Below are 25,359 nucleotides of genomic sequence, written 5' to 3'. Positions count from 1 at the left end.
TAGAGCATAACCATACAAACGACGTTAGCGGACATCTGTATATTAGAAATAAAAACTATAATTGTTTGATTATAAAGATATAAAAGTACAAAAATTATTGTGGAATTTTCGACACAAATGTCTATTTTAGAGGTGTGCAAACGAACTTACCCATTGTCATACGTATATACTAGTTCTTCTGTATCAAATTCGTTAGCTCGTGCCGCCTATTTCAAATGTGACATCTTGGCATCTGTGCTTTTTACCCTGCTGGCAAATGCGACATGCGTGCGACCGCATCGAAAAAACAACCAGTAAGACCGGAAATGACGTCGGTAACGTCTGCTGTTGTTGTGACGCTGTGACACGTTAAAATTAGCGTCATACCAAACACTAAATATGTTTTGCATAATTGAAATCAAAATATATTTCTGGCAATGCATTGACACATTAAAGCGCACTTTTTTGCTGTGTCCAATGGTATACAACATGCCAGGGTCCCAAAAATAACAACAAGTCTACAAGTATTACATTACAATACGGTTGTCTAATTTTGTCAGATGTATCACCAGTGAACGTTACCTAATTAGGTATGTTAAAATGTCCAAAATTGCACGGTGCGGCTCAATTTGAAACTTATACCTGTTAGTGTGACGAATATTGTATTACATACCGAGATATTTATAGAATTGATTCGGTTACATTAGTTGGAACATTACATTTCAAGTTGTGTTGTATATTTTCTGGCTGACTAAAAGGAAACACTCATATATTTTACCTGAAAACGTGGGCTTCCGGTTGGCGAGTACATAATGACAACGGTAACGGAAGTAGATGCGAGCGGTGCGAGCATGCGCTTAACGCTGGTGGACGGGGATTACCGCTTGCCACCATTTGATCCAAACCCCAAGGACACGGAGGACAGGTTGAGGGCACTTCCAGAACTCAAATGCCGCCCAGATGATGTCTTCCTGTTCACTTCCATTAAATCAGGTACGTGCCACTTTAATAAGGCGAAGCCGTTTACAACCCAACCCACTCGGAAATTTAACTGGTTGTACACCGCAATTCTTGAAATATTTGTATACGCTGTGGAGTTATTAATACGCGCACATGCTTATCGGCCCCAGCGCTGCAGCCCCTTTCTGCTCTTGTAGCGACGAACTGCGTTCTGCATATTAAGTAGTCTGCTAAAAGTGGCGCTATATGAGTATTTATAATATGTTATGCGGTAAGTTTAGTGTGAATATGCTACATTTTTGCGTAATTACGCAATTAAAATAATAGACAACGAAATAATTTAAATAATTTAACAAAATGAAATATCAAACAAAATGAAATGTTCTGTAAGAAATAGGGTCTGAATAGGTTCACATTACAAATTTAAAAAAAAATACAAATTATTTTCACAACAAAAAAGTATGATCATTGTATACGCCTAGTATCCGTTTTTGGGGCCTTTTTAAAACACTGGTAATGCAATGACTGTTTCAACATCCAGAAGAAGCAGGAAGTATTTATATAATCAAAGCGCTTAAAGCGTTGAATGGCTTTCGGCCTGCAACGTTTTGTGAGTATAGTCATGTAATTGTAAAACATAATTACTTGCATAAAAAATCTAAAGATAGTATATGCCCGATCATAATTTCCTTCGCAAAAACTTTTTCTCAATTAGATCATGTAGTATAAGTCAATTAAAATGTGGAATACCCCAAATAGTTACTTATAAGGTATTGAGTAATTCTCAATATCATATAAAACCTTATCTGGAGCTTTGGTTTCATGAACAACGTACTTCCGCGGATAAAGCATTTAAGAATTCTGAGTAAAATCTACTCTACAATTCAAACTTGACTTAGGAGTATTTAATTTATTTGCCACTTAACCAAATGCATCCCAACAAAAATTAAATGCATTGGACATCTAAATTAGGTTTATGTTAAAGGCTTCCTTCTACAACGACAAATATCTCTTGACCGAATCACCCACATACTATTTATTTCCTGTATGTTTGATTTACATGTATCTTAATAATGCCCTCAACATATGTCACAAAATGCATAGATTACGCATTTATATCAGTGGTTTTTAAATATGCACAAACTGAGAAATATTCACACACTTTTCGGTCGATAGCTTGTCAACGCTAATATATAATACGTGTCAACGCTTTACGCGTTTGATTTGAATGGTAAAAGTGTATCATATGTATTTAGTACTGGTTAAAGGTTGTTAGTATGTACTTACACAAGAGAATGGTTTTATGCGACTCCCATTTTACAAACACAAGGTCAAACTAACAATCTCAATAAACATGTCCATTAAGAGTCAATTTAAGCAGTTTAGAATATAAATAATATTCTTATCAATGACTTTCAATTACCAAAAATAAAGTGATTGTAGGATAAAATGAGGTATTATAATTTCATTTAAAACATTAGTGGTTGATATCTTACGCCTAATTTGTATTTAATTACATCATAATACGATATTTTTCCGAGTTCTCAGAGTATATTTCCGGGAAATAATCCTGTCCGAATGCGATGACCCAGATTATATTCTTAACTACAATGTACATGTAGATATTATCGGTCCTCGGTCGCAGCAAAATCTAAACACATGTTTATATTACAGTCAAGGGAAATTGCTTCCCGAACTCATTTTGAGAAAACAAGGGCTTATCAGTCTATGAAATTGAACCAGTCAATAAATCACCAGATGTTTCTTGTACTGACCAATTTCAGTATGTTCGCATTGAATTTGCCATGAATGAATTGTATGTATAATCAAAGCACTGATAGTGCTAAACGGTTTGAACGATGATTCCTTTTGTGTGATAATAAGATAAAAAAACATATGCATGATAGCATGGCACTCGCTCGCTCACTCTCACGCCTGCCCGTCCATCCATCCAACTTGCTGACACACCGGCCCATCCACTCACTCACCACTCAAAACCCACTCACAACCCACCCCACCCACCATACTTATTCGGTGAATTCCATGAGCTGTAGAATAAAACGGGCATCATAGCAAAATGTGGTATTCAGATTCAACTAAACTTTTATACTAGTGTGTTATTCTATTATGCCTATCAACTACAATTTTAAGAGAATGTGAACACAATCGTAGTATAGAAAATATTATTTCAATTCAGATCACAGCTTAAAAAAGAGTATTACAAATTATTTACAAATGTACATATTTAAACCAATTATCTATAACAGCACAATATGGAAATAAGAATCATTAGAATGTTCAGAACTTCAGAAGTATATGACTTACACGCAAGGGTAGATATTGTTTAAACTTACACACAAAAACATACATGTACAGAGGAAAATGACCCAAGAAGTTGGAGTATGAATGCCAATATACGTTTGCAAAATCTGAGTTATATATTAATGGATAACATAAAGGATAAATGTTCTTCCATCTTACATACAATGTTACTTGGTATATTAATCTTGTTTCACTTCTAGAACAGTGCAGGCAGAAGGCAGAAACCCGCACTGAATTAATTATGGATTCTACATCTGAATGTTCTCCCCCGTAGTATCTTATTTGAAGAAGTATTATGCAATACAGTTGCAATTAGCTCAACACCAGACCTTCAAGTAGTTTTTCAGTTTATGGGAGTTTTCCCATTCCTATCCGTGTGTATGTATATATGTGTTTTACTGTTAATATACGCAAAATATTACATACTCATACATGAACTTATTTTGAAAATCAAACATTATTTCAGATATGTTTCAGAGACCGATTTTCATTGAAATAAGGTACTTTCGAGTATGATTTTCAACTCCACATGGACTCGGTTGAATTTTTGTGGTCTATTAAGCTCAATTCTAAAAACGGTCTTTAAAAGAAGGAACATGCATGCATACAAAAAGTATATACACAAGCCCTTCTAGGGCATTTTACCACCTCATTCGTCTACACAAATTGGCGAATTAAAAGTTAAAACATGAACTCACAATGTTTTCGTTTCGGTTCTTGAGTTTGATAACGGGTGGAATATGCACAACTTTGCTTCAATTTTTTGTTTGCACCTTTTACAAACCAATGCACCTGATTTGTTGACGTTATCATGGTCACAGTGTATTCATTATATTCCCGCTTCACAGTCAGGCAGCACAGATGGGAATTATTTAGGAATTATTACATCTGTCCGTACGACAGTCGGTCCCTCCGTCCCGTTTTTGTCGAGTCTATATCTTTCTCACTCATGTCCTGATTTTTTGGCAGAAGTGAACGCCATAGCACGAGGATGTGTCGCGCTCAAGATCCGTGCATCTAACTTCAAGGTCTTACGTTTCGACCCTCTGAAGTTTGTTTATCTATGAAAATGCTTGACTGTATCCACAAAAGGAATCGTCAGACCCTATAAGGGTTCGTGTAGAAAACCCGCGGTTAAAAATACCGATTATTATGCTGTTAGGTGTTTTCTTGACACAAGATGGGCTTAAATGTAGCTGCATTTGTGATTATTTTGAACTGAGTTGGATGTAGAAGTGTCTTACTGTGGTATGTTTGACACTAGATAAACTTCAATGCAACAGAATTTAGATTTACAGGGCACTGAATTGACTTGATTTCTTTACACTAATTTTTTGTTTGTTTGTTTTACTGCCATCTTAACTCGTTTTTAGTCCAAAGAAAAATGTTTGTCAAGTAAGCCAGCAAGCTGATAGTGTTGATGTAGTGGTAAGTCTCGTTTCAATTCCTTGAATAAGAGGTTATAGTGTATACATAACCAACCAATACACTTTGTATGTGTTTTGTTTTTTAAATTGCGACCAATGGTTTATTGTGAACTCGACATTGGGGATATATTCAAAGTAAATGTACCTTTTTTATAAAAAAAAAAGGTAAAGCATCTTACCGTTCAAAGATTGAAAGAAGAGCATTCCCTCTGATAGTTAATGTTGCGCAGTTACCAGTGTTACTTTTAAAGACTTAGTTTAAGGAATGTTTGGCATGACAATCCCCGGCTGTGCATCTCATGCTAATTACACTGATGTCACAGTAGGGGCCAATTTTCTGTTTATTTTTGTATTGGCTCAGGGGGATTTAGGGTCCATTCTATAATAAAACTTCCAAAACTGCACAGCAGGATATTCAGATCAGATATCTGATAAGACAATAAGGCATTAAGATAAGATCAATACACAGACATTGTGTACAATATAGGGTTTTTTTTTTTTGGGGGGGGGGTGTTGTTGTTGTTGTTGTTGTTGTTTTTTGGGGGGGCGTCACTTATAGAAGGATTAACCCAGGCCTTTCAGCAAAAGTTTCGTAGATCACTTTGATTTCCATGCATTGTATTTGCATAAATAATAACGCATATTATTTCCATGTAAATATTTATATACCCATTTGCTTTCTTTTGTCAAAAAACGTAATCAGAAGATTATAGTTGACTGATCCAGAGCGTACCTATGAAATCTGCAATAGTGTTGCATTTCTTTTTCATAACAACAGCCAACCATTTAAAAAAATAACACAAGGTGAATATTCTCATATGAAGAGCGTTGATGAAAGAACCATGAAACCAGCTGTTTCGCTGATTTAAAGTTGACTTGTACAATTTAATTGTTACGAAATTGTATCAATACAGCTTAGTCGGCTTGTCTGTAACCACAATAAGGGTGCAGAGAGCATATTTGCATTTTCACAACCTGCATTTTAAAATGCGTAGTATTTTATATCCGTATGAACTATGAAGTACATCATGAAACAGTTGTATCATCTTTTCTTTCATCCTCGGCACCCAGTGTATTATAACCTATATATTATATAGATTATAATACACTGGGTGCCGAGGATGCTTTTCTTTACGATATGTTGCGTTTTTATGCCACGTATGCAAATTTGCCCCTGCGGTATATTTTAAACGCGTTTATATGGTAATTGATAACATTGACTTTTTTAATAAAATGCCATTAGTTTGTGTTGAAAAGAAATTAGACATTAGACATGATGATGAAGCTAATTTCAATAACGTAAGTTATCAATATCAATATTTTTACAACTCTTATTCACTAAGCGATATTATGTTGCAGTAATTCAAGAGAAATAAAAAATGTTATCCTGTCAGAAAACATTTAAACTGCACGTACTTCCCATTATTTTCCTTCTTAAAAGCATGAATAAGAATGAGGAATGTGCATCTTAACTTCCAAAGTATCAGCTGAAATAAGAGTGTGATAGTTTTTCATGATAATTTAATGTATTTGAAATTTTAGCAATCCATGTTGATAGCATATGAGTCTCAATGAAAGTACAAATAATTATATAAACTTAAAAAGAAGAAATGAATATTGAAAAAATGGGGTAATGTTCATACTCAGGCTCTGAAATGATCATTCCATGTACCTTGAAGTGTTCAATGTGGTATGTAAATTTTAAGTGTCTTATTTTAAAGAAATGCAATAAAATACTAAAATTGTTCGGTAATGTTCTGAACGACAAAACAAGTGAAAATACGATGTACAGTTCGGTTCTCAGAAACATGTGTTAGAAATTTAATACCAGCTGGGCAATCAGTTTTATAACTCTGTGGCTTGCTTTAGATCAGTTTACAGAGGTGTTAAACACTGACCCTGGGTAACCCTTATCAAAATGGTAAGTTTGGAGGGCAAAAACTCTGGACTGAATACATGTACTTACTTGATTCAGAACGCGTTCATTTTGAAACTATTTGCAGATTCTGCTTTTTATATTGCGTTCTGTAACTCGCCGACTGATACGCCGTGTATCTGTTGTTGGGATCCTTTTCAAAAGGATGGTAATACAATGACTGCTTTAACTTCGATAGGAAACAGTATTTGAAAGCATAAATAAATATATAATAAGATGTTATTATTTAACAATTAATATGACAGTGAACTATAAAACACATTAAATTAAATTAGATAAACAAAAATGAACAAAAACAAAGAGTGATAAACGCGAGGAACTAAATATTAAGCACACAGGCAATATATATATATATATATATATATATATATATATATATATATATATATATATATATATATATATATATATATATATGTAGAATATTTATTGTTTTAGATAGTTTACTTCATTATCGAATAATAGAAATTTACGAAGGGTATCTGGAACGATATGATGAATACCAAATCGAATATACAACATTATCGAGCTCGGTAAAGAGACATTTCACCTCCGGACTAATTAGATGAATGCTTATAACTTGCAGATCTATTTCTTTTAGTAGTGATACATTAATTTACTGAATCTCAATCTACAATCTGGTGACAACATATTTCTTTTCGTTTCTTCTTTCGTTTTCACATGAAAGGATGAGGCAATACAACGTTATGTTGCGACCGGAGTAGTCAATGAAGAAAACCAATATATCGGTATAAAATGTCAAAAAGTATAGAAATGTCTCATGTACTCGGAATCGGAAAGAAGTCTCCATTTAGATACTGTTGAATGATTAGAGACATAATGTTTAAACAATTCTACTAATTTGAACCATGACAAACTCGGTGTACACACCCATAGCATTATTAGAACTCCATGATGATACTTGTTGCATTCTAGGTGCAAGGTGGTGGTGGTGTTTTATAACGATTCTGGTCAAGGTTTGTTGGTAGGAAAATAGTTTTTTTTTTCATCCTAGCCTTAATTCATATACTTAAAGATACGAGTTTTATTTCATACATAAGTAATTATTTGGGAATACAATTTGTTAAATGAGGGTTACAAGTGACGGATAATCCATGGTTTTGATTTAATTGAGTATCAGCATTAAAATCTAAAAATATTTGCGTAGGAATTTATGAGAATACATATTGCATGATATTGTATCTTTAGATGGTTAGGTTAATTTGCTTACATTACCATACTCACAAAACGTAGCAGGTCAAAAGCCTTTTAACGCTTTAAACGCTTTGATGAATTTTAGTCAGTGACTGTCAGATACTACAAAGTCCATGTACACCTAGGCATATATGTAAGTATGGGGCAAGCTTGTGTTGGGGTTCTGAAAAAAAATCGTATTTAGACAAAATTTTGTACACACAGATCGGGGGAAGTCTCACAAACCCCGATTCACTTTTGAACTCGATTTTAACAATGACGTTCCCTGAATTCCAATTAACTAACACGTTTTACAGGCACCCATTGGGTCTGGGAGATTGTGTCAATGTTGTACAACGGCCGAGCAGAGACGATTCAGAAGAGTAAGGTAAAATATGGGTTTATCTGTATATATTGTTTATTTAAGGACCCATTCACGGTTATTATAATCCTTCGGTTTCACCTGAGAGCTCTGAAACTCAAGGTTTATCATCCGTCCATCTGCCAGAATCTGCACCTGGTAATTACTGAAGAAGTCTAAATAAAATACATCCATCCAAGTTAGTATGTGGTTAGAAAGCGAGAAGAAGATTATGCAAACCATTTTGATTTTTTCAATAGACAGAAACTGTTGTTGCTTTGGCCACGAAACTAGTGAAAATACCACTCTTTGAATTGATCATGGCATAAATAACTACAAAAGGCTACATTCATGAATCTTGGTATGTGAGTATGTGGGCGCATGTGAGTTAAGATTGTGGTCACCTAGCCGGACAAGTCGGTTTTTTCGTGGTTCTCCGGTTGCCTCCACAACACAAGACCACACTCTCACGTGAAAATCGTGCCAACGCGAGTAATTAATAGAATGTTGTAATAACTAGTTTCACAATCGTTGTAAAACAAATATGTTTGAACGAATCTTGGTATGAAGACGACAAAACATGTGGTTTCTGTGGTGAAAACTTTGATGATATTGTTAATGTTAATATCTTAATTTGCTGCTTTGAAACATCCTAAATTTTGCATACGCTTCCAAGATTTTAAACTAACTTCAGAGACTACAATGTCCCGTCAAACTATTTCAGGTGACTGGCATGCTCGAGTTTCCTTCAGACAAGGAGGCAGAGGCATCCCCACGCATCTTTAATACGCACCTTAAGCCGAAGTACCTGCCTAAAGTGATCTTCCAGGAGAAAAGAAAAGCAGTACTGGTTCTCAGAAATCCAAAGGACGTTGTCGTGTCGCACTATTTCCACGTTAAAGGAATTGCATTCTTGAACTATGGCGGAACATTTGAGAATTTCCTCAAAATGTCAATGGAAGGCAAAAGTATGTATTTCTTTATCTTGTATCGTTGCAGTGTCTATATCTCATGCACATGTGTCTAGCTATTCCTGTTGTGTGTGAGGTTTTTTTTTTCAAGAATAAATGCTCCCAATTGTAATTCTTAATTTAAAGTTATGCTGCCCTTTTCTTCTTCCTCTCCCGTCTTTTGGTTGTGGGTGGTTAGAGTTATATCGATTATTTTCTGCTAAGTATAATATTTACAAGTATCATTCGACAGACATGTTGTCAATCGAAGAAAGGTACTGGTTGTTCCTACAGCGCGTATCATGATTGATGCCGGTAGAAACTGAATAATTACCCTACTTTAGTTTTATCTTGTTTCCTACATTTCATATTGATGCCTAAATTTCGTCTTGATGCCTTAGTTTCTTCTTGATGCCTAAATTTCATCTTGATTCCTTAGTTTTTTCTTGATGCCTAAATTTCATCTTGATTCCTTAGTTTTTTTCTTGATGCCTAAATTTCATATTGATTCCTTAGTTTATTCTTGATGCCTAAATTTCATCTTGATGCCTTAGTTTCTTCTTGATGCCTAAATTTCATCTTGATGCCTTAGTTTCATCTTGATGCCTTAAGTTTCTTCTTGATGCCGTACTTTCATCTTGATGCCTAAAGTTTCATCTTGATGCCTTGAGTTTCATCTTGATGCCTTAGTTTCATCTTGATGCCTAAAGTTTCATCTTGATGCCTTAAGTTTCATCTTTATGCCTTAGTTTCATCTTGATGCCTTAGTTTCTTCTTGATGCCTTAAGTTGCATCTTTATGCCTTAGTTTAATTTTGATGCCTTATCTTCATCTTGATTCACCTTAGTTTGACCGTGATGCCGAAGTTTCATAAGTTTTTATCTATGTATGCCTTAGTTTTATCTTGATTCTGTTTGGTTAATCTGCATGCCTTAGATTCATATCGATGCCTTAGTTTCATCTTGATGCCCAAGTTTCATCATGATGTCGAAGTATCATCTTAAAGCTTTAGTTTCTTCTAGATTCTTTTGGTTAATCTGCTTGCCTTAGTTTCATGTTGATGCCTTAGTTTATTTTTTATTCTTTTGGTTAATCTGCATGATTTATTTACATCTTGATGCCTTAGTTCCATCGTGATACCTTAGTTTCATCGTGATACCTTAGTTTCACCTTGCTGTTCTTGTATCAGTTCATACCTTAGTTTCACCTTGCTGTTCTTGTATCAGTTCATACAATAGTTTCACCTTGCTGTTCTTGTATCAGTTCATACAATAGTTTCACCTTGCTGTTTTTGTATCAGTTCATACCTTAGTTTCACCTTGCTGTTCTTGTATCAGTTCATACCTTAGTTTTACCTTGCTGTTCTTGTATCAGTTCATACCTTAGTTTCACCTTGCTGTTCTTGTATCAGTTCATACCTTAGTTTCACCTTGCTGTTCTTGTATCAGTTCTTACAATAGTTTCACCATGCTGTTCTTGTATCAGTTCATACCTTAGTTTCACCTTGCTGTTCTTGTATCAGTTCTTACAATAGTTTCACCATGCTGTTCTTGTATCAGTTCATAACTTAGTTTCACCTTGCTGTTATTGCATCAGTTCATACCTTAGTTTCACCTTGCTGTTCTTGTATCAGTTCATACCTTAGTTTCACCTTGCTGATCTTGTATCAGTTCATACAATAGTTTCACCTTGTTGTTCTTGTATCAGTTAATACCTTAGTTTTACCTTGCTGCTCTTGTATCAGTTCATACCTTAGTTTCACCTTGCTGTTCTTGTATCAGTTCATACAATAGTTTCACCTTGCTGTTCTTGTATCAGTTCATACCTTAGTTTCACCTTGCTGTTCTTGTATCAGTTCATACCTTAGTTTCACCTTGCTGTTCTTGTATCAGTTCATACCTTAGTTTCACCTTGCTGTTTTTGTATCAGTTCATACAATAGTTTCACCTTGCTGTTCTTGTATCAGTTCATACCTTAGTTTCACCTTGCTGTTCTTGTATCAGTTCATACCTTAGTTTCACCTTGCTGTTCTTGTATCAGTTCATACCTTAGTTTCACCTTGCTGTTCTTGTATCAGTTCATACAATAGTTTCACCTTGCTGTTCTTGTATCAGTTCATACCTTAGTTTTACCTTGCTGTTCTTGTATCAGTTCATACAATAGTTTCACCTTGCTGTTCTTGTATCAGTTCATACCTTAGTTTCACCTTGCTGTTCTTGTATCAGTTCATACAATAGTTTCACCTTGTTGTTCTTGTATCAGTTCATACCTTAGTTTCACCTTTCTGTTCTTGTATCAGTTCATACCTTAGTTTCACCTTGCTGTTCTTGTATCAGTTCATACCTTAGTTTCACCTTGCTGTTCTTGTATCAGTTCATACCTTAGTTTCACCTTGCTGTTCTTGTATCAGTTCATACCTTAGTTTCATCTGCATGCCTTTGTTTGAAGTTCCCTTGATACATGCGTTTGATCATTTGTGCTTCTACGTCTGCAGACAATTCAGAACATGTTTGTGTCATTGTCTAGGCCCCTGCCTTGTGCCACCAAACTGAGTTTATTTTTTGCATTTTCGACTCCTGGGCTTGTTACGGTATTTTTCATTGTATTATTGTCGTAAAACTAAGTAAAGGTGTACGCGTTTAAGATCAATACACATACATAACAACTGCCAGAATCAACATCACCCTTTTTTATTATATGCATCTTGAATATTGCTGCGGACCTTTCACATCTATATTTTTGTGATTCGCGTCAATATTGTGTTATTTTTTCCAGGTGAATTTAACGGTATGCTAGGCTTTGTTGAGTATGTACGTGATTGGGACAAGATCCTGGAAGAGAACAAGTATCCTATACACGTAATCTACTATGAGGATATTCAGGAGGTTGGTACATGGGATTACCGTATTCAGTTATGTTTTTCACATTTATATACAAAAAAATCAGAATGCCATGGTCCATGTGGACAAAAAAGTATAAAATTTACAAATGTCGATTGTAGTGTTTTCAAGTAATTGAATGCATATATATATATGTATATTACAAAATAAAAATATATAGATTTAATATCGATTTAGTATATAGAAACTATATAACTTACGGAAATCAAAAGGTTGTATGATGTTATCTCTCAAGTATGTATGTAAATGAAGTTTATATCCATACGTAGCTAAACTTACTATATCTAAAACATTACATGGATAAAAACGAAAAGACACACAATGCACTTCCAATACAATTTAATCTCTGCTTAACATAAGCAAGTAATAATTTATCATTTCCTACATCTTGAGCCAAACATCATAAAATCCAATTGAACTTAACAAACCCGAAGTAACAAACACCATTTTTTTTGCTGAATATGTTTTGCAACACCGTGTGACACGGGCCCACCACGGGCTTATTCAAACATATTTTTAATCATGAATAGGTACAAGTGGTTCATACATAAAGTATATATTTAATACAAATAAATCAAAATTTTATCGGGAGCTGAAATCTTATAAATATATTCTTCTTGAAATTAAGACTCTAAATGACAAGTGCTGTTTTGTCTTTTTTTTCAGAATGGCTTACAAGAGTTAAAGAAGCTTGCCGAATTTCTTGAAGTACAGGCCTCAGACGAACTGTTGGAGGCTGTCAACAAAAAATGTCATTTTGACAACATGAAGCTCGACAAGGCGGATCTACAGGCTGTTCCCCTCAAAAATGATTTCTCTTTTTATCGGAAAGGTACTCTTTACTTGCTAACGTTTGCTCTGTGTTTTTGAAAGATGTGTGGCATTGTCATTATATCTTGTTGTCAGGATCTTGTTGTTGCTAATGAAAAGGTCTATGTATTGCCAAAGCCTTGATGTTTTCGGTGTCCTTGTGCAAAACAATTGCATCAGCATCATAACTCCAAATCCGCTTATGCTGTAGCAGTAATATGCATTAGTGTAGCAAAGTTCACAATTTCGGCTTTAATACTTCTTGAGCTTATTCTGAAATCTGGAAGGCATGACGCAGGCTAGTTTTAATTGTAATAGGTACAAAGCATTGAAAACTGTTGTAGAAGAAAGACTGTATTGGATGTTTTTTCCCGTTTTTAAGCAAGATTGGTGACTAGAAGTTTACAGTAGCTCAAAATGAGATGTATGATATAGTTCCCTAAATTGGAAATATTGGATTTTTTCCCGACTTTCGAGCAAGATGGGTGACTGAAAGATCATGTTTACAGTAGCTCGAAATGAGATGTATGATATATTTCCCTACATTGGACGTATTTTTCCCTCACTTTCAGGCAAGATTGGCGACAGAAGAACATGTTCACAGTGGCTCAGAATGAGATGTATGATGCCTTCTTAGCCGAGAAACTGGCTGGCTGTAAACTGAAGTTTCGCTATGAATACAAGAAAGACTAGAATGTGAAAGCATAAGTAATGTGTAATATTAGAACATGTCAGCATGATACAGTATTCTACCTTCTAGTATTTCACGTCGTTGTTCATTTGATTACTAAAGAAATTTCAAAGCAAGAATCTCAACTTGTTCTCGAGCTCCCGCCGGGATATATACATTTAATTGTGCATTTAGTCAAACTTCTAACTTAAATCTGATATTAGAAACCAAAACATAGTTTATCATGATCATCTTTTAATAGATTTTAAAAGGAGATTATTACAAAGTGTATAGTGGGCTTAGCTTAGATACAAAATACAAGCACATATATTTAAATTCGGGTGTTTAATAACAGAAAAACATTAGCTCAATGAGCTTTTTTGGACATAAAAAACAAACATACTGTAATGCACCAGTCAATTGTAACCACGCCCCTCCCCCCGGTCTTAGGGTTAACCGGGGATATTCGGGAAAATGGGCCGTGTTTTAACCTTCCAGGTGACCTCGCAGTGCCGGGTGAATGCGGTGGTTTTGTCTTCGTGCCAAAAATAGCGGAGAATGGGCCTTACCTAGGGTCCCAAGGGTGCGGGGTATTTGGCGGGGATTTTACCATCAGTTCGTCTCGGAGATTTTACCCGGGCTTAGATGGACCGAAAGTCAAAGTCCCCGCTATTCCCCGGACCTGGGGGGGGGGGCTTGGTTACAACTGACTGGTGAATAATGAGTCTGTCATTACAATTACAGGACATATTGAATTTAATATTAAGAAATTTCCTGTTGATACCTTAGACACTTTTGGAGACATGGGACTTTAGCATGTTAACCTAACATGTTTAATCATAATATATAACATTCATGATTCAAGTTATTTTTCTAAACTTATTAACCATCAGCTGATTCACAATGAGATATTGATTTGAATACGGTAGAAGGTAGCATCCCCACTTTACCATATTTTCATTCTTTTTCATAATGGTAATTCCTTAGAATATTCTTCCTCCATTGTTAGAACTATAAGTAATGAACTTATCTTTAATTCATAACTATCTCATATATCTTCCGTCATTCTAACAGACCCACTTCATAGATGTTGTTTGTTTAATTGTTTACATTTTGTTTGTTACCCAAACTGTCATGGCCACCTGCCACGAACTCATCTTAAGACCTCCCGGGCGGTCAGCTACTGATAGGTTGGCGCCCGATCGGTCAGCCAGTGATTGGTTGGCGTCCGAGCGGTCCTCTTCTCGTTAGATGGGCGCTCTCCTGACAGGAGCCATTGGCTAGTTAGGGGCTTGTGGTATATCTGGCCATACTATATAAGAAGCGCATTCGCCGCATACTTACTGTGGCGACTCTATGGTCTAAAGGTAACACACTTGACACTCAGTCCAGGGGTCGCAGGTTCAATTTACCGTCGCATCACTAAAAAATCGTCTTCCGGGAGGGACGTTAAATGGGGGTCACGTGTGACAGTGCTATACATTATCGCACGTTACAACCAGGGTATCTCTTACCAGGGTTACATTCTGTCTGTGCACTATATATGCTCCAAAAACCTCAAATGACTAACAATCTTAACGGAGCACTCGCCGAACGGACAAGGCCCAAGTGCGAGTATAAATAAGTTTACATACACACATCAGGTTACTTTCAACTTATGGCATATATAACGTATAAATTCTGAGCTCAGTGTGAGTCTGTCAATTCGAGACTCCAGTCTCAAAATGTCCCGGTAGTTCACTATGCACAGTAAGTGGTGTGTTTTGAATTTCTGTGATTCTTATTTTACTCGACTAGGTGTCAGTTATTGTATTTTCTGTTTTATAGTGACAATCATTAAATCCAAGTCCAGACGTGCCTCGTCCAAATATATAATCAACGTGTATATTCTAAACGCGAATATTAAAGTATGTTTAAACTGTCAGTGTCTTCCGATTCGTTCGCCATCATGATGATCCTCACTTATTGTTGGCAGAGTTTTTTTTAAATATATATCATTACAATACATAACAACGAATTGGTGACATAGAAACTAAAGGGACTATTCATCAGATTGGCACCAAAGTTTTTTTCTGTAACGAATCTCAGGAAAATTATTTAATAAAATGTTTTAAGGTTCGAACCGGTGTCGCCAAAATTGCAGTTCAGTGTTGCATCCAAGGCTTACCCTAAACGTTTGGAATATTTAAGCATTATACCTAACTTGGTAATATCACGTGATGACATCGACTAGCCAATCACGCATAAGAATGAATTCTACTTGGTATACATACCTAGTAATCTTTTTTAATAAAAAAAAATACAAAAATACTGCGTAAAAATAAATAAACTGTAAACTATGTGGTACTTCAGTTAGTTAGTTTTAATGCATTGTACACATCGATACCAAGTTTATGTCAGTTTTCGACATTTTTCTTTTTTTTTCGCTATTGAATCATACGGTGTACAGCCCCTTTAAAACATACCGTTTTGAATAGGTAACACAAACGAAAATGATATTTTCAAAGGCCGTTTATATTCATGCAAACAATAACAAAAAAGGTAGATGGATAAGTGAAATATTTACAATGTTAACATCAACTAAATTAAAATTAAATAGTAAGGTGGCTGGTCATGTTTGTGGGGCCTCTACTAAGTTCGAGGTTAGTAGGCCTAAGCGTTGTTTTTTTTCAATTACTGATAGGAAACTGCGTATTTTTAACTTACAACGACATGTACCTTTGACCCAATAACTTAAACGCAATCTGCTGGTAATGACCAACCTGCCTACAAAGATTGAGGTCCCTGGGTCATAGCGTTGCTAAGATATTGATCGGAAAGCGATTTTCCGCTTAAGGTCACCACTTACGTGACCTTTGATCCACTGACCTCAAAATTAAAATGACCCATCGTCTAGTCATGACCAATCATACTATAAGGTTTGAGGTTCCTGGGCCAAAGCGTTATTCAGAAAGTGAATTTCAACTAATTTTCAACTGAAAGTCATTATGACCTTGACCTTTGACCCACTGGCCTCAAAATCAATACAGTTTATATCGTGTTCACGACCAACCTACATAAAAAGTATAACGTCAACGGACATAAGTGTTCATCGTATATTGTTCGGAAGTCGAGTTTAAGCTGGATGGAATTCATAAAACTTTATACAATTGCCAAATCCTTTAGAATTTGGCTTCTTTTTAAACAGCCTATCCGTGATAGCGGTTTAACTAAAGTTAATGAAAGAACCAAGTTGATGAATACATGGAGTTTGGACAATGGAGGTTTGGTTGTATCTTCTGGACAATTCAAGTTTAATTATCTTTATTTCTCTTCAACCTAAATGTTGCCCTTCAGCATAACTCGAAAACTTTTAACATTAATAGATTGCCATGTAAGCTTTTGCACTACAGAATATTATAACAACGTTATTTTTTCATTTAAAAAAAAGCCAAAATGAAGAAAAATTCCCCCATTGAACAGCAGTGTCATTTTTAGGTGGGATTTCTAAATATTTCACTGCCATTTTCTATTAGGGCGGCGTTTGGGGATATTATCACATTCAATGCAATCTCTAATTGCACACCGTTTGTATGACCTGAACGACGCAAGTCCTAGTCCTATGAGACAGAATATTTTTTGAAATGCCAACCATCCATCGTCTAAAATTTGCTTCGTGTTCGCCACCATTTTATACCGCCGTCCTGGCACCGTCCTCCTCCAGGGTTAGGGGGTGGAGTTCATCACAGAAGGACAGATGGAAACACATACGAAACGAAATATTTCAAATGCTTTTGTCGACATTCCATGAACGAAATGATTCCGTCTACATACCTGATAAAGTAGATTTGGAGCCTGTATCGGGGGAATCAAAATACCATGTTTGAACAATATATACTGGGACAAACACGAGAAATCAGAAATGGAGATTTTAAAAACATGTATGATCAATATATATGAAGCAATTGTCGCAACATTTTTTTATTTATATAGAATGATGTATTTTTTATTTACAAGCATTATGCACGGTTGTTTGGTGGTCGTGCAATGTTACATATAAATACAGATGTCAGCATATTTGGAAAGCGTTGTGGAGACGATGCCAACAATATATTTCCATGATTCACCAACTTGCACTAAATCACAGTCAATATCCATTGTTTAGTGTCTAACTTATCATACTAAACTTGAATATACTGATTGCATTTCATCGTCGGTTCGGCATTCTATTACACTCTTGTTTCATGAAATACGTGCTTAAACGGGAACAGTGGGTTCTCATAATTATTTATTTCATAAAATGGGCACTCCTTCAACTGGCAATTTGATAAATTTTAGGTAGACTCCCGATTTGCTGCGGAGAAACAGAATGCTTTCTGGTGTGGCCTCGTGTGGTGGGTCAAGGTCAATGTGAAAGTTACGCAGGATCTCACACGCAACGACCTTGACCTGGGTCAAGGCAAATTGCATACCAATACATTTTCTGAAAATGTCAAATGATAGAAATGTATTAATTGTAATTCATTTTGGTGTATAAATTATTTACAGAGTTACACTGGACTATCGAGCATTGATTATCTTATAGCATAATGCTATTTAAGTGGAAATTTGATTTTACTTCTGCAATCGTGTAGTCACTTCCGCTAACTGGCGTGAATATATTCAATCGAATGTTGTTCAAATCTGAGTGTCGACTGTTTAATGCTTACTTGAAATATGTCTTGATTCAAATCTTTATTATTTTTTACATACATATCACGCTGATTCATATGCCAACGTCTCTGTTGGTACAGGTATTGTTTGAGCACTTATAGCTGTTGTTACCTTGGTCCAGTGGAAAATGGCATGTGGATTAGAGAAGACACCCTTTTGTCAGGATGAAACCTTTCCGGATCATACTCCTGTAAAACAACAATGAAAGTACACTAAAACCAGCGTTTTTGGAGAATACTAACTGTCTGACACAATTATTTTTAATCAGTTTTACAGGGTTCTCAAAAGAGTGTCAGCCACAGGGGTCAAGTTTGGAAAAAGGGAGGCTATCTTTTTTGTTACTTATGTAATTTTCACAAACGTATGTGAATCCAAAAGCAATGGTTTTCAAGGTCCATGGACTGCCCTGAGTTGTGATAACATACCGTCTCAGGATGCAATATATGTATTTTCATCAAATGTGCTTCAATGCGATAAACTTAATTTTCAAAACGGCAACACCATTGACAACTTACATGAGGATTTTCCCAAACCTCTGGATCTCTGTGAACTGCAAATAAGGAGACAGACACCCCAACTCCTGTGGAAACATCGAAGCAAAGTTCAATTGAAAATAAAATCAAAATTGAGCAAAAGTAATCCAATACACAGCTTAGTAAAGGAATAGAAAAAAAACTATTTCTAGTTGTAGAATAGATTTGTAATCCAAAATGCAAATCGCTAATATATTGTGTTGAGTAATTAATTAATCCTGAACATTTGAGGTCAAACCACTGAGGTGCAAAGCATGTCAAGACAAGAAGATAAACATATACCGAACGTTCGTCTGGGCTTTACCTTGAGTATAATCATAAACGCAAGGTGTGTGTGCATTGGTTTACATATGTGTATTGTCTCATACAACATGACTGTGGTCAAGGTAAGAGTGTCTGCACGCTGACGTCGACGAAAAGAACACCAAGGCTATCGCAATACCTCGACTCCTTGAACTAGAAAAACAGAGGACCTAATAAATGAATATAGAAAAATGTAATGACACGTGAAGTACAACTAACCTTTGGGAACGACCCTTCCATCGGGTAATGTGGTATCTTGGCCCAAACACCGGGAAATTAGAGGCACGGCTGGGTACAGCCTCATGCTCTCACTTATACACATTTCCGTGAAGCTAAGTTTGTTGATATTATTATTATTATTAGACCAGATTTGTTGAGCGCCCTTTTCATAAAAAAAAATACGTTCAAGGGCGCTTTACAATTAAACATGTGACATATCGCAGATATGTGGAAATCACCAAAAGTGACATATTTTAACATATTAAACCAATTCAAGTGAAACTCATATGTTGTCAAAAAAAAAAAAAAAAAAAAAAAAAAAAAAAAAAAAAAAAAAAAAAAAAAAAAAAAAACACACACACATAAAGTGTCTAAAATGCTATATGCAATAAAATAAGCATAAAAAAGTAAAATAAGAATAAGAAATCAACATATACAGTTACTGTAGTTCTGTATCGTAAAAATAAGTAGGGATAAAAACAGCCACAGTTGTTATCTATACGTTGTAGGAAGTTTTGAAAAGTTGTGTTTTGAGAGCTCTTTTGAATGAATTAAGTGATGATTCTTTTCTGAGAGTGTCCGGGAGAGAATTCCATAGTTTTGCGGCAGCAACTTTGAAACTCCTATCACCGTAAGAGACCAGTCGACATTTTTGTGGCACAAGGGTGGTTGCTGCACTTGCTGATCTCAGGTTTCTAGTTGGCACGTAAACCTCTACTAAGTCGCTCATGTAAACCGGTGACTGACCATGCAAAGTCTTGAAAGTTTGAATGATAATTTTATATTTAATTCTATCTTGTATTTGAAGCCAGTGAAGGTCTTTAAGGATTGGTGTTATGTGTTCAAAACGGCTTGTTTTCGTAATGATACGTGCAGCTGTGTTTTGAACAATTTGCAGTTTGTTCGTTGTTGATTTCGGCACGCCATACAAGAGAGCATTGCAATAATCTAACCGTGATGTCACAAGCGAGTTTATGAGAGTCTTGGTGGCATCAGCGGTCAAATATGGCCGAATGTGACCAATCTGTCGTATCTGACCATAGCATGTTCGAGTCACCGAATTAACATGCTGGTCCATGTGCATGTTCGAATCAAGCGTAACACCAAGGTTTCGAACAGTTTTTGATGGTTTTATGCTCGTATCACCAATTTCCAGTTCTAGATTTTCAACAAGTTTGGAGTGTTTTTGACTTGAAAAAATAATTAATTCAGTTTTGTCTGCATTCAATTTTAACATGTTTGAATTCATCCATGATATGATTTCTTTTAGGCATTGTTCAACTCGCGTGATTGTGACTACCTTTGATGCTTGGTCAGTTGGTTTAAACGAAAGATAGAGTTGGGAGTCATCTGCATAAAAATGGTGGTTTAGACGATGGTTTTTACAGATAGACCCGACCGGCTTAGTGTACATCGTGTAGAATTTTGGGATATCTGCCCTAAAGGAAAAATGGATTTCCTTTCACATGAATGCTACGATTTATGGAGTATGATTTTACTTTCAGATTCCTTCTTATTCTGATAACTGACCCAAAGTTGCTTTATGCGATCACTCGATGAAATAAACTCGACATTAGAATCTCAACGGAATTTTCCATTTCTCATTACTGAAGTATTACCATGTGATTTCTTTATCCTTCCCGATGACTTCCAGTATCTCCTCCCTACACTTGTTCTGGTACTCGGGGTGTTTGGCCATGTTGTAGAGGAACCATGTGATGGTGCTGGCCGTGGATTCGTGGCCTTCAAATATGAACGTGTTGACCTCATCCCGTATCTCCTTGTCCGAGAGGCTTACATCGTCACGGTCCTGGAATTCATGTAGTTATCATTTGTTATTAACATTCAAACTAAAATGGCATGAACTTGTCCACTTCGTCAAGTATCTTATGTCCAAGAGAGCTGACAAACTGCTCTGCAGGCAAGAATTGCATACTGCTTAAAAGCTTACTGCTGAATTTTAATGATTATAAAGCAATAAGGCAATCTTTTTTTACTGTAAATCAGTCATTACGCATGACTCTATTAAATTGTATATTTTTATTCTGTTAAGTAATAACTCGGAACAATAACACGGCGGTTCTTGTGATGGAGACATGTATGACTCTCAGGTAAATGGTTAATTGTTAATTTGTTACCATGGTTCTATTGCCGTACTTGAAATATGGGTTCTTAAGAAATTGATATGTTAATCACGGTAATGAGGAGAATGTCATGGTCGTCTGGTTTCAGGCTTTTCGGAGAGCATGGGGAGTGACTTTCTCGGCGTTCCCGGATGATCCACTCTGAAAATTGATAACATCATTTTTTATTTTGTTTTACCTTGGCAGTAAGGAGAACGTCGAGAAAATCCATGTTCCTGGTCCCAGGTTTCTCTGATGCTATGAGGGAGCGGCGTTCTCGGATGATTCGCTCTGAATGCTCGTGGATCGCGTCACACGCCGCCTGAAATCTCTTGCTGAAAAAAAATAATGACTTATGATCCAAGATTTGTAACACAAGTGAGTCACAAAGCGGGGACGTATTCCATTTTATGAAACAATGACCTTGACATTTACACCTACTGTTACCCCCAAAAGAATTGCGCGTATATATAGGTCTGATTCCAAAATCCCAGTACACACTTAAGGCTCACCCATTTCCTGACAATTTGTAGATGAATTTGTAATGGTAGAGAGGGTTAACGACCCTCTTGGCAACCAATTCTGACACGTCGTACACACCCTGAATGTACGGGTGAAGAACGCTGGAAATGAAAAAAAAAATACGTTCTTAGTGTAATGTGCAGACGACGAACACTGAAAATCATTATGAAAAGTTTTAAGTTCAAGCCTTCCTATTTCATTAATAAGAGATATTATCATACCGACTTTTATTTGCGCACATTACTGATACATAACTTAAAGGTATTTCGAAGGTTATAACAATGCTACAGTAGTTTCTGCCTGATATGCCATTTCGATATGTTCTGGCATTTTTATCAGCATGTTCATAAGCGCATTTTGATAATGGACCTAAAGCAATCCCAACTCTATGACCTTCACCTTTCGTTTCAGGAATTGTTACGGAAACCAGGCTCAATTCTTCAAATCACTATCGATACCGAGTTAGTTTACGTGAAGCCCACATTCAAACGAAGTATAATTGAACTTGCATGGCACAATAATTTCTGACTCTATGATTATCGGAATAATTCCGAAACAACAATGCTACACTGGCAAATCGATCTGGCGGTTATTATAACAGAAGTGTCGGAAACTATTAATCATGCACTTGATCTATAACATGACTGCAAGAAGCAATTCGCAATGTTCTTTCTACGACTGTCCGAAATGATTCGAAAACTACTGCGTCTTTCACCTTTCCTTCTGACAGTTCGTATGGAAACCAAACACACGCACCACTTCAATGTTCTATGCATATGCAATTTGTCAACATTCATTTAGCATGCAATATATTATTGCTTATCATAATGAAAATATAATTGTGGCCTTTACCTTCCGCTCTGGCAGTTGCTATGGAAACCAAATAGACACTGCATTATGATGTCCAGAGTGAGGAGACTGACGTGCTGGAACACCTCCTCTGGTTCTGTGGAGTGTTGCCACTTCTTCTGAAAGTCCAAAGTAACGTGTGTAGTTTATATTATTCTCAACGACGACGACGATGATGATGATGATGATGATGATGATGATGATGATGATGATGATGATGATGATTACAATGATGTACATCAGAAGCTCATAAGTCTTTAAAACAATATTCTACTCACCACGAGTTCTTTGGAGCATTCCTCAAACGTTTTTATATAGTTTTTCAAGTTGTCCGAGTGAAAGGCAGGAGTCAGCAGCCGTCTGGTCCGTTCCCATTTCTTACCGTGGCTTAACAGGAGACCATCGCCTGTGAACGGTTAATATTTCAATAGTAACAAGAGAATTACTAGCGGATGTAAACGTTCGCCTGTTGTTGTTGTTTTTCTGCTGACCAAGGTGCAAAATTCAAAATATGTTTTCGCACGAGTAGTGAGACTTGCTCAGAGTTGCTCTCCTTAGATGCCATGAAAACACAAACCGTTTTGGGCGGCTTGTCTGTTAATGGCCTAGTTGTTTTGCACACCGATGGCATTGCCGACAGCAAGGTCGTAGTAATATTGTTCGATCTTTCATAACGCAAAAAACCAGATTTAGTTCTTCTTATAGTTTAGTTCTCTATGATTACTAAAAGACCACACAAAGTGGCATTCATAAGCCTTAATGGTGCTACGAAATGAAGCCCAACCCAAGTATTTGATTCCAATCTATTTTGAAAACCTCTGTATCCAAAATGCTCTGAAACAGACAGGTCACAGACGTTTAAGTTAATAGAAGTTTTTGTAATATTGTTTAAGCTTCGTCAAATATACTGGTCAGTTTTTCTCTTAACTGAAAATCACGAAATAGCAATGCCTTAGAATGAAAAGAATATATTTGCTCACCAATCCATGGACCCAAGAGGCTGTTTGAAAATTCATCTTTAGGATCTGAAAAGATTGAGGGGGAAATAAAAAACAGTTTTGTTTATGTTTATTCAGTGCAGATAAATAAATGTCAGAAGGGAAATAAAATGGAGTACCACAGAAAACAATCAGAGTCCCAATACCTCGACATAATTATTTTAAGATAAAAGAAAAACGTGCATTCATAAGCGGAAGGAACGTACATGTGATTGATGCCTGTAGACACTTCTTGCATTAAAGTTACATCTATGTGAGTTGTCCGGTTTTTGTTGTTGTTTTTTTTTGTATATATTCTATTTGCCATCATGGTGATCATAGTTATTGTCCCAGTTCCATATAGCTGGACGATTACAGTTTGGCGTAATGATGTTACGTATTCCATGTGTTCCACCTGTATAAGACACAGACTGTCTCTGATTGCCATGTACCCTCACCTGCTCCAGCCAGGACAGCCCTTGTGGTACCAGATGTTACAATCACCAGTTGGGCGTCCGCCGGTCCCGTCCATGCTGGATACGCCCCTGAGTAAACATGCGCCAGCTCTGCCATCCGCACAAGACCTTGATAGTCCCCGAATAGCTGCAGTTTTAAATGTTATTTCTATAAGCGCAAGTACCCATCATCAAAACTAAATGCATGTGTAATCAGTATTGATATAACAAAACATCTGCATTGTGAAACAAAATATAGTTGCTTCGGCGGTATAACAAGTGATGATTGATGTATCACTGGCGGATTGAGGGGGTGGGTGCGTACCCGGCCCTGTGTATTGTCATAAATATGTGACCACGTTCCTAAAATGTATCGAAAATGTTAGTATCAATTAACCAGGGTATCACAACATAAGAGGGGAAACTTAACATGAAATATATACCCCCTAGCAGATTGACATAGTTATAACTGCATTGTCGTTTAACTTTTTTCTAGCACACTCCAAAACTGCATTTATTCAACGTTATCAATTAAAGTTATTAATACTTGGCATGATATCGGAACATAAGTGATCAAATAGTTTATACCTCTTTCGTGTTCCCCCATAGAAAATGCGGCTTGGGTCCTGAAAATGCCTTAAAGATCTTCTGCAGCTCCCATCTCCGTAAAACCAGCTTTATAATCGTCTTCCCGATCAGGAATCCGAGCACCAGTGGAAGATATTTCATAACCAAAGTCACAAGCAAACCCATCGCTAAGCTGCAGTCCGTTTTGAGATTCTTCGGTCGTTTTTGACGTCCCCAAATCCTTCAGTTCTTAATAACACATCAAGCTAAATCCTGTATAGTATAGCATACATCTATAACCTTACACAGAGTCAGTCTGACCACCCTGTAATCTCTTCATGTAGTATCACCAAGAAGCCTGTATTATCACCAAGATGCCTAAATAAACTTCCACACTTGTTATCTACTCAAATAATTTAAGATTTCTGACTCAATTGTTTGTTCGAAAATAAACTTTTTGTACTATTAGATCAACTGAATCAGGAATTTAAGATAACTGAACAAATATATACTGAACAGTACAGCCATCGATGCACATATACTCAAATATGTGTATATGTAGTAATTAAACTATTTAAAATGTCAATAATTAAAGGTAAACTCGCCGGTA

The 25,359-nt window shown here is 36.2% G+C and overlaps 2 protein-coding genes across 2 annotated transcripts; one reads left to right on the top strand and one right to left on the bottom strand.

Moving 5' to 3' along the window:
- Positions 1-625: 625 nt before the first annotated feature.
- On the top strand, positions 626-15,433 carry LOC128209547 (sulfotransferase 1A1-like). Its single transcript, XM_052913621.1, has 6 exons — positions 626-972; positions 8,136-8,206; positions 8,904-9,147; positions 11,905-12,014; positions 12,696-12,861; positions 13,412-15,433. Exons 1-6 carry the CDS (start codon positions 792-794, stop codon positions 13,474-13,476), a joined length of 837 nt encoding a protein of 278 aa, XP_052769581.1. The 5' UTR covers positions 626-791; the 3' UTR covers positions 13,477-15,433.
- A 2,020-nt stretch (positions 15,434-17,453) lies between these two features.
- Positions 17,454-25,152, bottom strand: LOC128209460 (cytochrome P450 4A4-like). The gene is made up of 12 exons (XM_052913489.1): positions 24,771-25,152; positions 24,186-24,330; positions 23,731-23,775; positions 23,029-23,156; positions 22,754-22,869; positions 21,892-22,002; positions 21,579-21,714; positions 20,875-21,066; positions 19,257-19,389; positions 18,717-18,781; positions 18,313-18,389; positions 17,454-17,971 (listed from the first exon to the last, which is right to left on the bottom strand). Exons 1-12 carry the CDS (start codon positions 24,933-24,935, stop codon positions 17,782-17,784), a joined length of 1,503 nt encoding a protein of 500 aa, XP_052769449.1. The 5' UTR covers positions 24,936-25,152; the 3' UTR covers positions 17,454-17,781.
- Between the last annotated feature and the right edge of the window lie 207 nt (positions 25,153-25,359).

This window comes from Mya arenaria, chromosome 11, assembly GCF_026914265.1.
Source record: "Mya arenaria isolate MELC-2E11 chromosome 11, ASM2691426v1".
Lineage (NCBI taxonomy): Eukaryota > Metazoa > Mollusca > Bivalvia > Myida > Myidae > Mya > Mya arenaria.
The sequence above is the reverse complement of the archived record's forward strand: the minus strand, read 5'-3'. Positions and strand labels throughout refer to the sequence as shown.

Coding starts and splice junctions, on each gene's coding strand:
- LOC128209547 (XM_052913621.1), top strand. CDS start 792: ATGACAACGGTAACGGAAGTAGATGCGAGCGGTGCGAGCATGCGCTTA. Junction 12,015..12,695: donor ACTATGAGGATATTCAGGAG/GTTGGTACATGG, acceptor CTTTTTTTTCAG/AATGGCTTACAAGAGTTAAA. Junction 12,862..13,411: donor TTTCTCTTTTTATCGGAAAG/GTACTCTTTACT, acceptor CCTCACTTTCAG/GCAAGATTGGCGACAGAAGA.
- LOC128209460 (XM_052913489.1), bottom strand. CDS start 24,935: ATGGGTTTGCTTGTGACTTTGGTTATGAAATATCTTCCACTGGTGCTC. Junction 24,331..24,770: donor TATGGGGGAACACGAAAGAG/GTATAAACTATT, acceptor TTAAAACTGCAG/CTATTCGGGGACTATCAAGG. Junction 21,067..21,578: donor ACGTTCTCCTTACTGCCAAG/GTAAAACAAAAT, acceptor CATGAATTCCAG/GACCGTGACGATGTAAGCCT.